Genomic DNA, 12,551 nt, shown 5'->3' with positions numbered 1-12,551 from the left:
CAGGTTTCACCGCAGCCAGTACAACCGCACGTGAGAATAAAGCCCCTGTGAAGGAAGGAGGACTTCCATGGAAGAATCCCCCAGCAGACAGGGAACGCATATTTTTGTTATGTCGTGGGATTTGCCTGGAACTTTGCTGCACGCTGATGTCATCTTGTAGACAGTTTTCATCACTCATCCTTCCAGGCAAAGGGGTGCTTTTTTGAAAGCTGCGACATAACTGATGCAAATATTGCTTAAATTTCACTTGGGTCAGTTGCTGGTGTGGGAAAAGGGAAGAGCAGGAAGAAGGAAGGGAATAGTCATGCAGAAATTACATGGACGGTATCGAGTGTGTGGGTTCTTGTTGTATACCTCTGTTTATAAGAAGAGTATTATAGCTTGCGATCAAAATGCAGGTTGATTCGTTTTGAGAGCTCCTTTAGTATTCATTAACAAAGTTTATTTAATTTTGAAAAACATTTATATATATTCTTGACCTTAAAAAGATGCATATTAAATAAGTTGTAAATACCCTATACTAAGAAGTGCAATAGTTTATCAATAATGGATTCATCTGCAAGTTTGTTGTGACTGTGGGATTTATTTATTTATTTTATTTTATCCCAAGGTGGTCATTGGAGCACAGTTTCTTCTATTTTCCAGTTTGGCACCGCAGTAATTAGATTCAAGTGCAAGGAAAGGGATTACAAACAGGTCGTTGCAATTCAGACAAATGTTCTGATCTTCTTGCATTTCTACTTTTTCTGAAGGTCTTAATTTTGAGAAACAAACTAAATTTTATCTTAAATATTTTTCTCGATTCCCTCTAGAACATAGAAGCCTAATATGAGAAAGGAAGGATTAAAAAGAAGATCAAAGCTTTTAAAAATTATTATTATTTTGCAATACAGTACAAAACCCTTGAATATTCAACGGCTATGCAGTTACAGAACCAAAACTATGCTATAAACTGCTAGGTCTGCTTAATGTTTAGCCCAACAGTCACAATTCCCGACAGTGAACTTTGAGTTCTTAAATGGCTGCAGCAAGAATAAGCACCCTGCTAGTTACTGCATCCACATGTACAGATGGGGTATGTTGTGTGAAAATGAATGCTTTCAAACTAAATGACTAACATGAACTCGCTCTCACTGTAGACTTCCTTTTGTATAATATTTGCCATTCGTACAATAAGGTTCATCCCATCTCAAACTTTGCATACGAACAGCATCCAGCGACATGCAGTCACAGTGGAGGAGCAATTGAGCACACTTGTGGGAGCAAAGGTAGCAACACATGTAGAAATAAGTCACTGCTCCGATGAAAAAATGTCCCAGGAGACTTTAAAGAAAAAAATCTGTCGTTTAATGCAGTGGTCGGGAAGCAAATGCACATTTCTGCGTACCAGATTGGTGCGCAAAGGAGCCTGGACACCTCGGTGCTGAAAGCCTGCTCACGATGTTCCTGTTTTCTCGTGCCTTACCCAGGAAAGCCTCGGCCGCCTTGAAGAGGTGGCCTTAGGTCCTGCCTGTTTCAGGATGTCAAATAGCTACGTGTGTGCCACGTCCATAAAATCCCTCAGCACTTCACGGTGAGGCACTTGAAGCGGGTGCCTGGACAGACGAGCCACACCGGATTTCTTCTGCACCGGGCCGTGCCGCCTGCCTCTCCTGCCTCGACGCTTTGTCACCTGGTGTTTTCCCACCCGCCGCCGATGACACCCGACCGCTGAGGGCCATTCCTGTGGAAAACACTCGTAAATACTACCGCTTTGCGGCGGCTAGCGACCGCGCCGGCGGCGGGCAGAGGTTCCTCACGGCGCTCCCTCCGCAAGCGCCGGGGTGTTGGAAACCGACGGCCCTTTCCGTGGGGAAAGCGGGGTGCCCGCGGGAGCCTGGCTCCCGGAGAGGGGAGGGAAGGGGAGGGAAGGGGAGGGGAGGCCGGGGACAGGCCGGGGGCCGGCCGGGGGCCGACCACGGGGTGAGGCGGGGCGGCGGCGGGAAGCGGGGGCCGAGGCGGGGAGGCGGGAACGGCCCCTCAAGCGCTTCCCGCCCGCGCCGCGCCGCGCCTGCCCCGCCTCCCCCCCCCCTTCGCGCGCGCGCCGGGGAAAACGTTGCGCAGGTTCTAAAGCGGGGCGGGGGGAGGGGAGGGGGCGCGGCCGCGCGCGAGGGGGCGTGTGAGGGGGAGCGGCGGGTAACGGCCGCCAGCGGGTAACGGCTGTTGCCGCCGCCGCCGCCAGGCCAGCCTCGCCGCCGCCGCCACCACCAGCACTGCGGGAGGCAGCCCGCCTGCCCGCCCGCCCGCCCTCCGCCTTGCGACAGCCGGCTCCCCCCGTCGCGGGGCCGCCGGTGGCCGGCGCCAGCGCCGCTGTCCCGCCCGCTGCATGGAGCTGTCGGCCATCGGGGAGCAGGTGTTCGCGGTGGAGAGCATCCGCAAGAAGCGCGTGCGGAAGGTGGGCTGCGGCGGGGCGGGGCGGGCCCCGCCGGGGGGGGGGGGAGGGGGGGCGCACCGGGAGACACCCCACCCCCGCCCCTCCTGCCTCGCACAAGCGCGGCGGGCGCGCGCGTGGCCGCCCTGCCATCTCCCCCCGCGCGGGAGTAACGGGCAGCCCCGCGCTGCCGGCGGCGCGGGGGCGGCACCGGCACCTGCCTGGGGCCTGCAGGGCCGGCGGGCGAGGGACACGCGTGTTGGCGGGAGTTGCTCGTGAGGTGGGTAGGCTGCTTTGGGAGTCTCCGTGGGTGGGGTTCTGGGGCAGCCGGGGTGGGGGGGAGGCGGGGTGTGTCATTGCTGGGGGTTTCAGTTTCTGCAAAGTCAGTGCTGGTGACAACAAACCGGACAGCCCGAATCAAGAGCGGGTTTGGAAAGATTTGGCGGCCAGCTTAGTGACTCAGTTTCCCCAGCGGTGAAAACACTCTCCGTCCCCACAGGGTGTTATGAGGATTAACCCGTAAGCATCCAGCACGTAAAGATCCACCAGTGAAAAGTTCCATATAGGGCAGTGTTTTCAAACATTGGGAAGCTGATGAGCCCCCCATGAGGAAAAGGAAACCAGTTCTCTGGCTCAAGTACCCAAGTGCTTTGCTTGCTATGCTATCGTGTAAAGGTGTCTGCAGCTGCAATAGTGGCACTTCGAGGTGTGATCATCCTGCACGCGTGAAGGCCTCTGCCATGCTTTGGGAAGTGCTTAACAAGCCCCTCAGTACAATATTAAAGATTTTAATAGTTGTGCACATTGCTCATGAAGCCCTTGAACATGGTTTCCAATCACTACACTTTTTTTTGCCTTTTTTTTTGCCTTTTTTTTCATTTTAAATCTTGTACTTAGAGTGAACAATAAATGGATAACTCTGAACTTCAGCTGTGAGCTGCTGTTTGCTTGGGTCAAAAGGTTGAGTGACTGTGATGGATGGAACGGTGTTTGAGTAAAGCGTGTAGCAACTGGAAGGGAACATGCCAAAGAGATGCTTCACAGGTTCTGAAATACTGTATTTCTTCTCTCTGCTTAAAAAAAATTCCTCTGACACTTGCTCCTGGCATCCATCTCCCTCTTGCGTTTATACATGTTGACTTCTTGTAGGATTGCCTGTAAATGCAGGAATGGTTGCAGTCTTGCTCTCTGGTTGGCTTTTGGGGTTCTGCCTGCAAGGCTTCTGCGAAGGTACAATCCCAAGCTGGTGGTAGCTCACGCACATTGAAATACCCTTGTGTGCCCATTTTCTGGGGAAGAAGGTATAGCAAGTGTAGTTGAATGAGGAAGTGGCTTTGTTTTGAAAATAAAGTGATGGAAAATGAGCTTTTCAGTTGCAGAGTTTAGTCCTGTTGATTGGTTGCATCTCTTACTGTAGCCTATATTTGGTTGCGGAGTTCACCTGTTTTCTTCTTCCTTTTTCTGCCCTTAGGGTAAAGTAGAATACCTGGTGAAGTGGAAAGGATGGCCCCCAAAGTAAGTTGTGCTTCACTTGTCTTTTTTTTCTTTAATATTCAGTAATAGCTTACACTGTATCTCTGCAACTGAGCATCTCATTCTTAATGGGTAACCTCTTGTGCCTCATTCCAACAGCGATAAACAAAAACAAAGAGCCACAAACCAAAACCAAATCTATTTCCGGACTGGCAGCTGAGGGATACAAACTGTGTGCCAGTCTATTCTGACTGGGTTTTGCCACCACTGAAATATTCCATTGAGATGCTTTCTAGATACAAATGTTTTTAAATTCATTATGAGTTCAACAGGGAGCCCTGATTCTTCTCAACTTGGAATGGCTTCTGCTTTCCTGAGTCAGCACCAAGAGGACCCCACTTTATTTTTAGAGCCATATGCAGTCTTTTAAAATAGAAAACAAGTTGATGGTCTTGTCGTCTCATCCTACTGCTTCCCCTCTGCAATTCACAAACGGAAAGGGGCAATGTTTCAGATTTATTGATTGTAGCCAAATGCAGGTGATCTTTGTCCCTTGAAAACTACTGCCATGCCTTTATTTCCTTGTCTGAAACCTTCTGTTATTTTGAGTGCCTCTTCTGCTTTTGCTTTGGTTGCTATGTTGCAAAAAGAAAAAAAAAAAAAAAAAATTTTTTTTTTTCCAGCATTGCTGTACGCTGTTTACAGATGCTTCTCTTACTAAAATGCAGCTGTGTCTGAAGAAGAGCGATTGCTCTGTGCCTAAACAGTCTATAAAATGCTTTGAGATTAAAAGGATTAGGTAACTGGAGAATATTACTATGTTAGCTAGCAGTCTAGTAGAACAGCCTCCTGGCCAACACATATGGGGCCCTGTATTTGCTTTTCTGTTTGTAACTGTGTGTGTGTACATACACAATGTGCGTGGGTACAACTACATTACACATGCAGTTGCACTGCGTGTTGCTAGGCGAAGGGGGCTGCTTTCATGGGTTCATCCTTGCAGTTGCAAAGCAAGGCCCACTAGGATGGTCCTGACAGATTGTACCTGGTTTCCAAGAAGGTGAAATGTGTTCCTGCGTGCCTAATCCTTGTACCTAATTCTTGTGCTTATAGGGCATGTGTGAATATAAGCAGCTTCCCCTCTCTGTGGCGGTTGTGAGAGAGGGTGACTTTGTTCTTGACTATAAGTTCTGCTGTCAAAGTGTAACCTTGTGCACTGGTTGAGCACCAGTTGCCATATAGTGTGGGTCAGTTCTTGGACTGCTTCAGCCTTTTAAGTAGCCAAGCCTAATTTAATTGCTGGTAGAAGTTGGGAAATGTATTTGTAGTCTGTGAGGCACCATCCCCTTTTGGCCAGAATACTGATGTTTATCTCATTCTCCCTTCAACAAATGCATTGGGGTCCTTCTCTCATAAAGTCACTTGCCAAGAAGGTGGGCCGAGGCATGGCGTAATGTTTCCTTGGACAGAGCAGCCCTTATTCTTACTGCTGCCTTTCCTTGCCCTGCGCCTTCGAAATCAGGGGGAGCCAGAACCTCTCTTTTGGGAATCAAAAGCACAGCCTTCTGCCCAGGGAGCAAGGGGATGTCAGGGTTCCCTTCTTTTGATGCTGTGACATGTCCAAACACCTTCCCTCTTCCCCATACTCCAAATCTGAAGAGCACTGATTATTTTTCTTCCCCGCCCCCCTCCATTTTAACTGTTCACTCAGTGGTTTGAGTTGCTTAAAACCAAGATGCTTTGAGCATTGAAGTCACTTTTGTCCTGCTCGGAGTCTCTGTTCCTTGTTTCTAAACATACATATGCCTGTGATGGCATGCAGCACCACAAGCTGTTTGCATCCTCGTCTTCCAACATTGTTTCCTCATCCCACGTCGTGCTTCTCTTCATTCCCCTCCCCAGCCTTGTCACACTGCTCTTCATAATCTCTGTACCAGTTATCCCATCGTTCCCATTGGAGGCTTCATGGAAGGGAATAAGGATAGGTCAGTAGTTTGCTGCTTTCCCACGTAATTGATATTTCACTTGTTTTTTTTCTTTTTAATAAAAAATTATTGTTAATGCCCTGCACCTCAGATTCCTGGATTGTACTGCTGGAGTCAGGGAATGGAGGAGTTACAATCTGATTCTAGCTACAAGCTTGTTTACAACTTGTGTTGGAGTTAAGAGGGGAGGGGGAAGAGGAGGAGTAGAAGGAGGGAGAAGGAAGATCATATGATCTATGTTTTCCAGAGTGCCTGCTCACTGCAATTCTGCTGCAGCCTGGGCTGTGTGTACCCGTATATACAGCTCTGTGCGTGTGCGCGCGCACGCGGCAAACTGAACCATGGTTTTTTTATATGCAGTGTTTTGCCACTGCAGTGAAGCCAGAAACTGAGCTGCAGAGAAAAAGGCAACACCCACCAGGTTTTTTTAAAAGCAGATCCCCTTTCTTCTCCTGCCCATGAAAAGCAATCCGATGTCTTTTTTCCCCCCTTGTGTTACTATTTTTCTTAAATTTGTAGAATGAGTGCCAGAATCCCTGCAGCTGGGAGGAAACCTTCCTCTGTTCAAATAGCATCTTGGCTTTGACAGCTCACAGTCAGGTTGCTGCAGGAGGCTTGAGCAAAGGAGGGAGGGAGGGATCAGCGGGTTTTGAAGACATGTCTGTTCTTAACTCTCTGATGTACAGTGCACCTTGGGATATCTGAATTTCATATTTTTGTTTCTCCCTTTTGTAAAAGAATGGTATGTTTATTTCTAGACCCGTTCTCCAGGAATGCTCCTATATTTCGGTACCTTTCTTCTAGCTAAGGGAGAGATGAAAGAGAAAAGCATTCCCAAACCACCTCCCCTGTGTACATATATGCATGTATCACATGCCCTCATGTGCAGCCTGCGCTTCATCCAGAAATGTAAACATCCTAAAATGCTTTCCCCCTGCTTAAAGGTACTGATACAAATGCACCCTTGGCCACCTGCATGTGGCTCCTCTCTGGCCCTCCTCCCCAGGGGCTGGGAGGGTCTCTGCCTCCAGGCCCTGGACCTCACATTCCAGGAAGGTTAATGTTCTGAGGCATTTGGGGTTTCAGACTTGCTTTCTTGCCTCTGAGTTTGTGTGGTAGAGACATGCCACCCACCTTTTCTGGGCAAACATGACCCCTTAGAAGCAAACATGCCATGAGGACCACCTTGTGATCCTTTCACCTTCCATAATGGGAGTTTTTGGCTGCTTCTCCCTGCTATTAAGTGCAGTTGTGCCCTTTGGGAACCGGTTTTGGCGTTGCCTGCTGGGTGGGTTCAGTCCTTTCCTGAGCATCTGACTCCTGTCACAGCTGTCTGGCAGTTGAGGAGGGAGATGGGGCAGTGAGTGACACTGTTCACAGGCTACTTTCAGAGTATCAGGCTTATTTTGAGTAGTTTTGGTAGCCCTGACCACAATGCAGTGGGTTCCTCCTGTGCTGGTACAGAAATACTGATGACCTCTGCTAGATAGAAGTAACCTGCAGGGGGAGTCGAGCAAGAGGAGGAATAGTGGGAAGGTTGCCATCAGCTTGCCTCAGGGCCTAGGTCTAAACATGTTCAGTTGAGTGGCATCACTGGAGAAAAATTAAACTCTTCTTAAATGAATACTTTTGGCTCCAGTGATTAGAGGTAATTAATAATGCAGGTGAGAAAGCATACTTACTCTTTGAGCACTCTAAATTAAGAGAGACCTATTTTTCAGAAAGCTGTATCAGATCACGTCTCATTGTTCCATGGGGTTTGTTGGATTTGAGGGAGTGCTGCAGATGAGACCTGTTTAGGCATTGACTTAAAATCTGTTTGCAAGTGTCTGCACAGGCTTTGCAAACAGCGTGGAGGGGGCCCTGGGGAGGAAAGTCTTCCCTGTTCTCCTACAAAGAGCTGCTTGATGCTTGGCCCTGCCTGTTTTGGGAGGGGGAGGTGGTGTCTGCAGGAAGTTGGGGAGGGAATGGCTGGGATTCCTCAAAGCTCTCGCAATGTTGTGGCAGGCCCCACCGACCCTTGTGAAGACAGTATCCAGGGCTGCAGCACACTGGTAGCAGGCCTGCAGAGAGAATGTTTCATTAAAGTATTGTTTACTTTATATTCCTTATGTTTTTCTTCAGATACAGCACATGGGAGCCAGAGGATCATATCTTGGACCCTCGCCTGGTAGTGGCTTATGAAGAAAAGTAAGGGTGCATGTTCTCTCTCTCCCTGGACACAGGAAAAGGGGAAATAGTGTCTTTATTTCATAGCGTGCATGAAGTGTCCCTGTTGTCCCTATTTCAATCAAAGTTGAGATGTATAGCAATGAATCCTGCTTGATCTGTGTACCCTGATGTTGGCTGAGACGGACAAGACAGCGTTAAAGCAGCTTTGATTGGCACTGTTCAGGATATGAGGCCAAGAACAAGCACCATTGAGCCAAAGAGCAATCAGTCTCAGGTTTTAATCAGGTGCAGGGCTGGACTGGAGTGATGCAAGGTGAATAAGTTTCTCTAACCCATCCTTGATCAGCTGAGTCCGAGAAATTCCCTTACTTGCAAGGCTTTCACTCCTCCAAGAAGCAATTCTAGGATGTTTTCCAAGCCCACACTGGTCACCATTGGGTTTTAATGAAGGAAATGAGGGAGCTGTGCTGCAAAAGGTGGAAGTCCCGACTAGGTTTTGTGCTGTGGTATTTAGTACTCGGTTTGATTTGTGTTCCTCTTTCACAGGGAAGAGAGAGACCGTGCATCGGGGTACAGGAAAAGAGGCCCCAAACCAAAGCGCCTCCTACTGCAGGTAGCCTCTTGCTCCTCTGTGTATTTCTAACTCGTTAGCTGCTGTGCTGCTCCTCTGCTCACAGGGAGGTGGAAACTGTCCGTTTGCTGTTGCATGGACAAAATTGGAGGTGACAAGCTAACACAACAACATGAAATCAATGGGTAGGCAGATTGTTTTAACCTGTTAGCTGAAGAGCCAGCTAACTTGTCTTTAAAAAAGCAAAACAAAACAAAAAAACCAAACCAACAACAGCCCTTGCTCTCTGAACTAGGTTTTTATAAACTTTGGGCTTGGATGGTGGCAGGTTACCTGGTTTGTGTGCTCTCTTAATTTGCTGTTGGGCTTGGACTTTCCATCATGTTAAAGGTAGCCACTGGTTGGAAGCAGAGTTCCAGCATGCTTTGACTGTTGCCAAGCAAAGCAGCCAATCCTAGGAGGCACATATTAGGAAGAGCTTAGATGGCAGTTGACGAGGTGAGAGAAACAGTGTTGTAGAAGCAGGACAACTTATCCTAGCTCATCTAGATGTTTAGGGACTGAACAAAGAATAGTTTCCTGACTTCCAGGTGGGAACCCTGACGGTATTATCAGATTTCCACTCTGACCGTTGCTGCGTTGATGTCTTGGCAGCGGCTGTATGGCATGGACTTGAGGAGTGCCCACAAGGGAAAGGAGAAGCTCTGTTTCTCTCTTGCACGGAGGTTTGGAGGCGGAGACAGTAGTCTGCCAGGGGCCAAGCCAGGGCAGGCAGAGTTCTCAGAGAAGACTGGAGGAGCGGTCCTGCCATTTTCTCTCCGGAAGCAACGCAAAAACCAGAAGTACCTGCGACTGTCAAGGAAGAAGTTCCCCCGCATGGCGAGCCTGGAGAGCCGAAACTGCAGGCATGAGTTCTTCCTGAATGATACAGTGGGCCTAGAGGCCAGGCAGGGCCCTGAGGACTGGGAGGCAATGCAGCACACCAGCAAAGAAGGTAAGGCCAGACACCCCGCGGCTATGAAGTTCTGGGGCATGCGAAGGATGTTCTGCATGCTTCCTCCTTGCTCACCTCATCCTGGGATTGTGGTTTAGGTCAGGTCCTCAGAGCAGCTCTCACTGGCTCACATTGTGGCCCTCTTGTCTGCAAGTTCCTTTCTTGTTTGGACAAACAGCACAGATTAATCTGCTTTTTTGGTGCTGTTGCCTCTCTGTAGTCTTGTATCATTGACGCCCCTCCCAGTGCTGGAAGACACACGGAAGATACTGCAAGTTACTCCCCTCTTACAGTTTCCTGCCAGCAGAGGTGACATGCAGGTGTGATAGTGATGAACTCTGCCTCTGTCCACATATCCACACGTATTCAGCCTGCTGCTCTGCTGAAAGGAGCTTGGCTGGTAGTGGACAAGCTTGGACACTAGCACTCCTCTCATAGTGCTGCTCCGAGGAGCATACAGGAATGTCGCTAGGAACCCATAGTGCATTCCTCTACCTCCTCCTTCCCTTTCCTCTCCACACCCCACGTCCTCTAAAGTCTCTTGCTATGGAGCTATGTGAGAGGGGGATGAGAGAGATGAAGTGAGGATGGTAACTCCTGCCTGATCCCACTGAGTAGGCAGCATGAGTGTAGGCACGGGTGATGTCCAAGCACATTTGGCATTTTGGGGAGGGATACCAGCATCTTGTGCAGGAGGGCTGTGGGATGTGCGTGTTGCTCTGAGTTACCAGGGAAACTCTATCTCTGCATTATTAGAGCTTCTGAAGGCGTAGCTTTCCTGAGGAGTAGAAAACCAGGGCTTGTGCTGCTTGTAGTAGCTAAGGGAATCCTGTTACTCCTTGCTAGGAGTAACTGTTAGCCAGGCTGGGTTAGGCAGGATTTTGGGGAGAGGGCTGTGTTCTGGGAATCAACGCTATCCCCTCCTTTCTGAGAGGGACTCAAACAGTGCCCAAAATCCAGGGAGGCAGCAATGGGGGTAGGACAGAGGAACCCAGTGTTGCATACTGGCAATGGGCAAATGTGTGGGGCTGTTCCCCCCTAGAAGCACTTGGTGCTAAAGCATTTGGTGATCAGAAGAGTGAACGGCACTACAGAAATGTAACTCTTTTTGTTCTCCCGTTGACACATGGCCTGCATGGAATTCCGGTTATTGTTAGGGGGGATTGGACTCTTTGTGAGGTGAAAGTAGGCACCCCAGGTATTTGAGCCAAGAGGCCGGGAAATACACTCTTAAGGGGCCCTTGTTCCTTGCCCAGGTTGGGACAACAAGGTATATAGTACAGGTATAGTGACAGGGAGAGGGTATGTTTTCCTTCCTCTCTCTCTGTATTTTTGTGGATGTCTCTGGGAGGTTGGTGGGAAGCGAGGCTTTGGGTGGCAGAGGGACTGGTACTTATTCTTACAGTGAGAAAGTGCAGGGATGCTTGGGTTTCTTGTATGGAGCTATCCGGGAGCAAAGGAGGGATACGAGAAAGGGAGAGCAGCCTTCCCATGAAGCAGTATTGATGGATTTTTGAGAGAATCGCACCCAGGATGCCTTGCAGGTGTAGTACAAGGAAGACCCTCCATTTTGGATCCCTTTGACTCCCATAGGAGTATCTGAAGAGCGTGTGTAAGAGTTTGTGATTTTTGACTTTTCAGCAGGGTAGGGCATTTACAAGCAGGTACGCTCACACCTGGATGAGTGTGCTTTGCTGACACAGAGCCAAATTAGGGGCTGAGATGGGGTGAGAGGTATCAGGGAATTGTGGATGGTTAGGGTGGCGTTACAGGGTCTTTTGACCTCTGTGTAGGCTGCTCCGATGCCGGTGTGTGTCTGGACACCTTTGCTACTCTTTCCTTTTCCCATTATATCCTGCAATGATCCTCCATTTTCCCTTAGCCTCTAAGGGGAGGGCTTGCCCATGCTCTTTCTTGCCTTGTGTGTGCGGATTCAGTACAGGCTGATTTCACCTACCGTTTGTCAGAAAGGAGGTCTCTCTTCCATCCTTCCCTTCCCTCTCTTCTTCCTCCTTCCTTCTCTCTTACTAACATGCTTTTATCTGCCTCTCCTTCTGCAGCAGATGTGGATGGCAGTCTCCCTTGGATTCCCACTGTGCCCCCCAGTGAAGTGACAGTGACAGACATCACGGCAAACTCCATTACCGTCACTTTCAGAGAAGCACAAGTGGCTGAGGGCTTCTTCCGAGACCGGAGTGCGCAGTTCTGAATCTCTGTTTTCAGTGCTCCCCAAAACCAGTGCTTTTAGGGTGGGGCTAGGGAAGGGTTATTTTATCCCTTAAGGAAAAAAAATCCAAAATGTCTCCTCTTAAAATGTTTACAGAGACCTTTTTTTTTTTCTCTCTTCTCCTTTTTCCCCTTTCAGATACGCAAAAAAGGGCAGCGTAGGGGGTGTGTGTTTGTCATTGCTTTGTCCATCTGAAAAACTGACAGCCCTTTCCCTGGCAAAGACTCCCCTCCTAGATGTGAAAGCAGCAAGCTGAACAATTCGCCTTTTATCCTGTTAAGTGGCGGCAGCTGCATTTGTGGGGAGAGGGCATGTGGAGGTGGAAAGAGAGCTGGATCTCTAGCCTGCCGCCTTGTTCTGCAATTGATATCCCTTGGATAAAGATACTTCTCTGTGCATTGCTCTTCCCACCTTCCTCCTCCCTCTCTTCCTGCAGCAGTGAGAGGCGATGGATCCTACCTGTGTAGATAACTCCAGCCTGTTAAGACTTTCTCTCCAGTGCTGTTTTCCCTGTGGCCTGCTGTCAGGACTTCAGAACCGTATTTGCCTGTCTGTGGTAAGTCAGTCTTTGCAGCACGGGTCCATGTAGACAGCAGAGGTTTCTCCCTTTGATTGTTGATCATGTGGAAAGACTGAAATGCATCTCTGAAATCTAGATTGGCGACGTAAATTCAATTTGCCCTCATTAAAAGCTCAGAAACCCAGCGCAGTTGAGACAT

General features: G+C 49.1%; 1 protein-coding gene across 1 annotated transcript; it reads left to right on the top strand.

The window, feature by feature from the left end:
* The first annotated feature begins 2,317 nt into the window (after positions 1-2,317).
* Positions 2,318-11,865, top strand: CBX7 (chromobox 7). Its single transcript, XM_050915548.1, has 6 exons — positions 2,318-2,434; positions 3,882-3,925; positions 7,993-8,058; positions 8,587-8,653; positions 9,266-9,605; positions 11,666-11,865. The coding sequence occupies exons 1-6, from the start codon at positions 2,366-2,368 to the stop codon at positions 11,812-11,814; spliced, it is 735 nt and encodes a 244-aa protein (XP_050771505.1). The 5' UTR covers positions 2,318-2,365; the 3' UTR covers positions 11,815-11,865.
* Positions 11,866-12,551: the final 686 nt, after the last annotated feature.

The sequence above is a fragment of the Gymnogyps californianus genome, chromosome 1 (assembly GCF_018139145.2).
Source record: "Gymnogyps californianus isolate 813 chromosome 1, ASM1813914v2, whole genome shotgun sequence".
Classification (NCBI taxonomy): Eukaryota; Metazoa; Chordata; class Aves; order Accipitriformes; family Cathartidae; genus Gymnogyps; species Gymnogyps californianus.
The sequence above is the reverse complement of the archived record's forward strand: the minus strand, read 5'-3'. Positions and strand labels throughout refer to the sequence as shown.

Bases quoted from the DNA above. Each gene is read 5' to 3' on its own strand.
- CBX7 (XM_050915548.1), top strand. From the start codon at position 2,366: ATGGAGCTGTCGGCCATCGGGGAGCAGGTGTTCGCGGTGGAGAGCATC. The intron at 3,926-7,992 runs GTAAGTTGTGCT...GTTTTTCTTCAG, and splicing joins TGGAAAGGATGGCCCCCAAA to ATACAGCACATGGGAGCCAG. The intron at 8,654-9,265 runs GTAGCCTCTTGC...ATGTCTTGGCAG, and splicing joins CAAAGCGCCTCCTACTGCAG to CGGCTGTATGGCATGGACTT.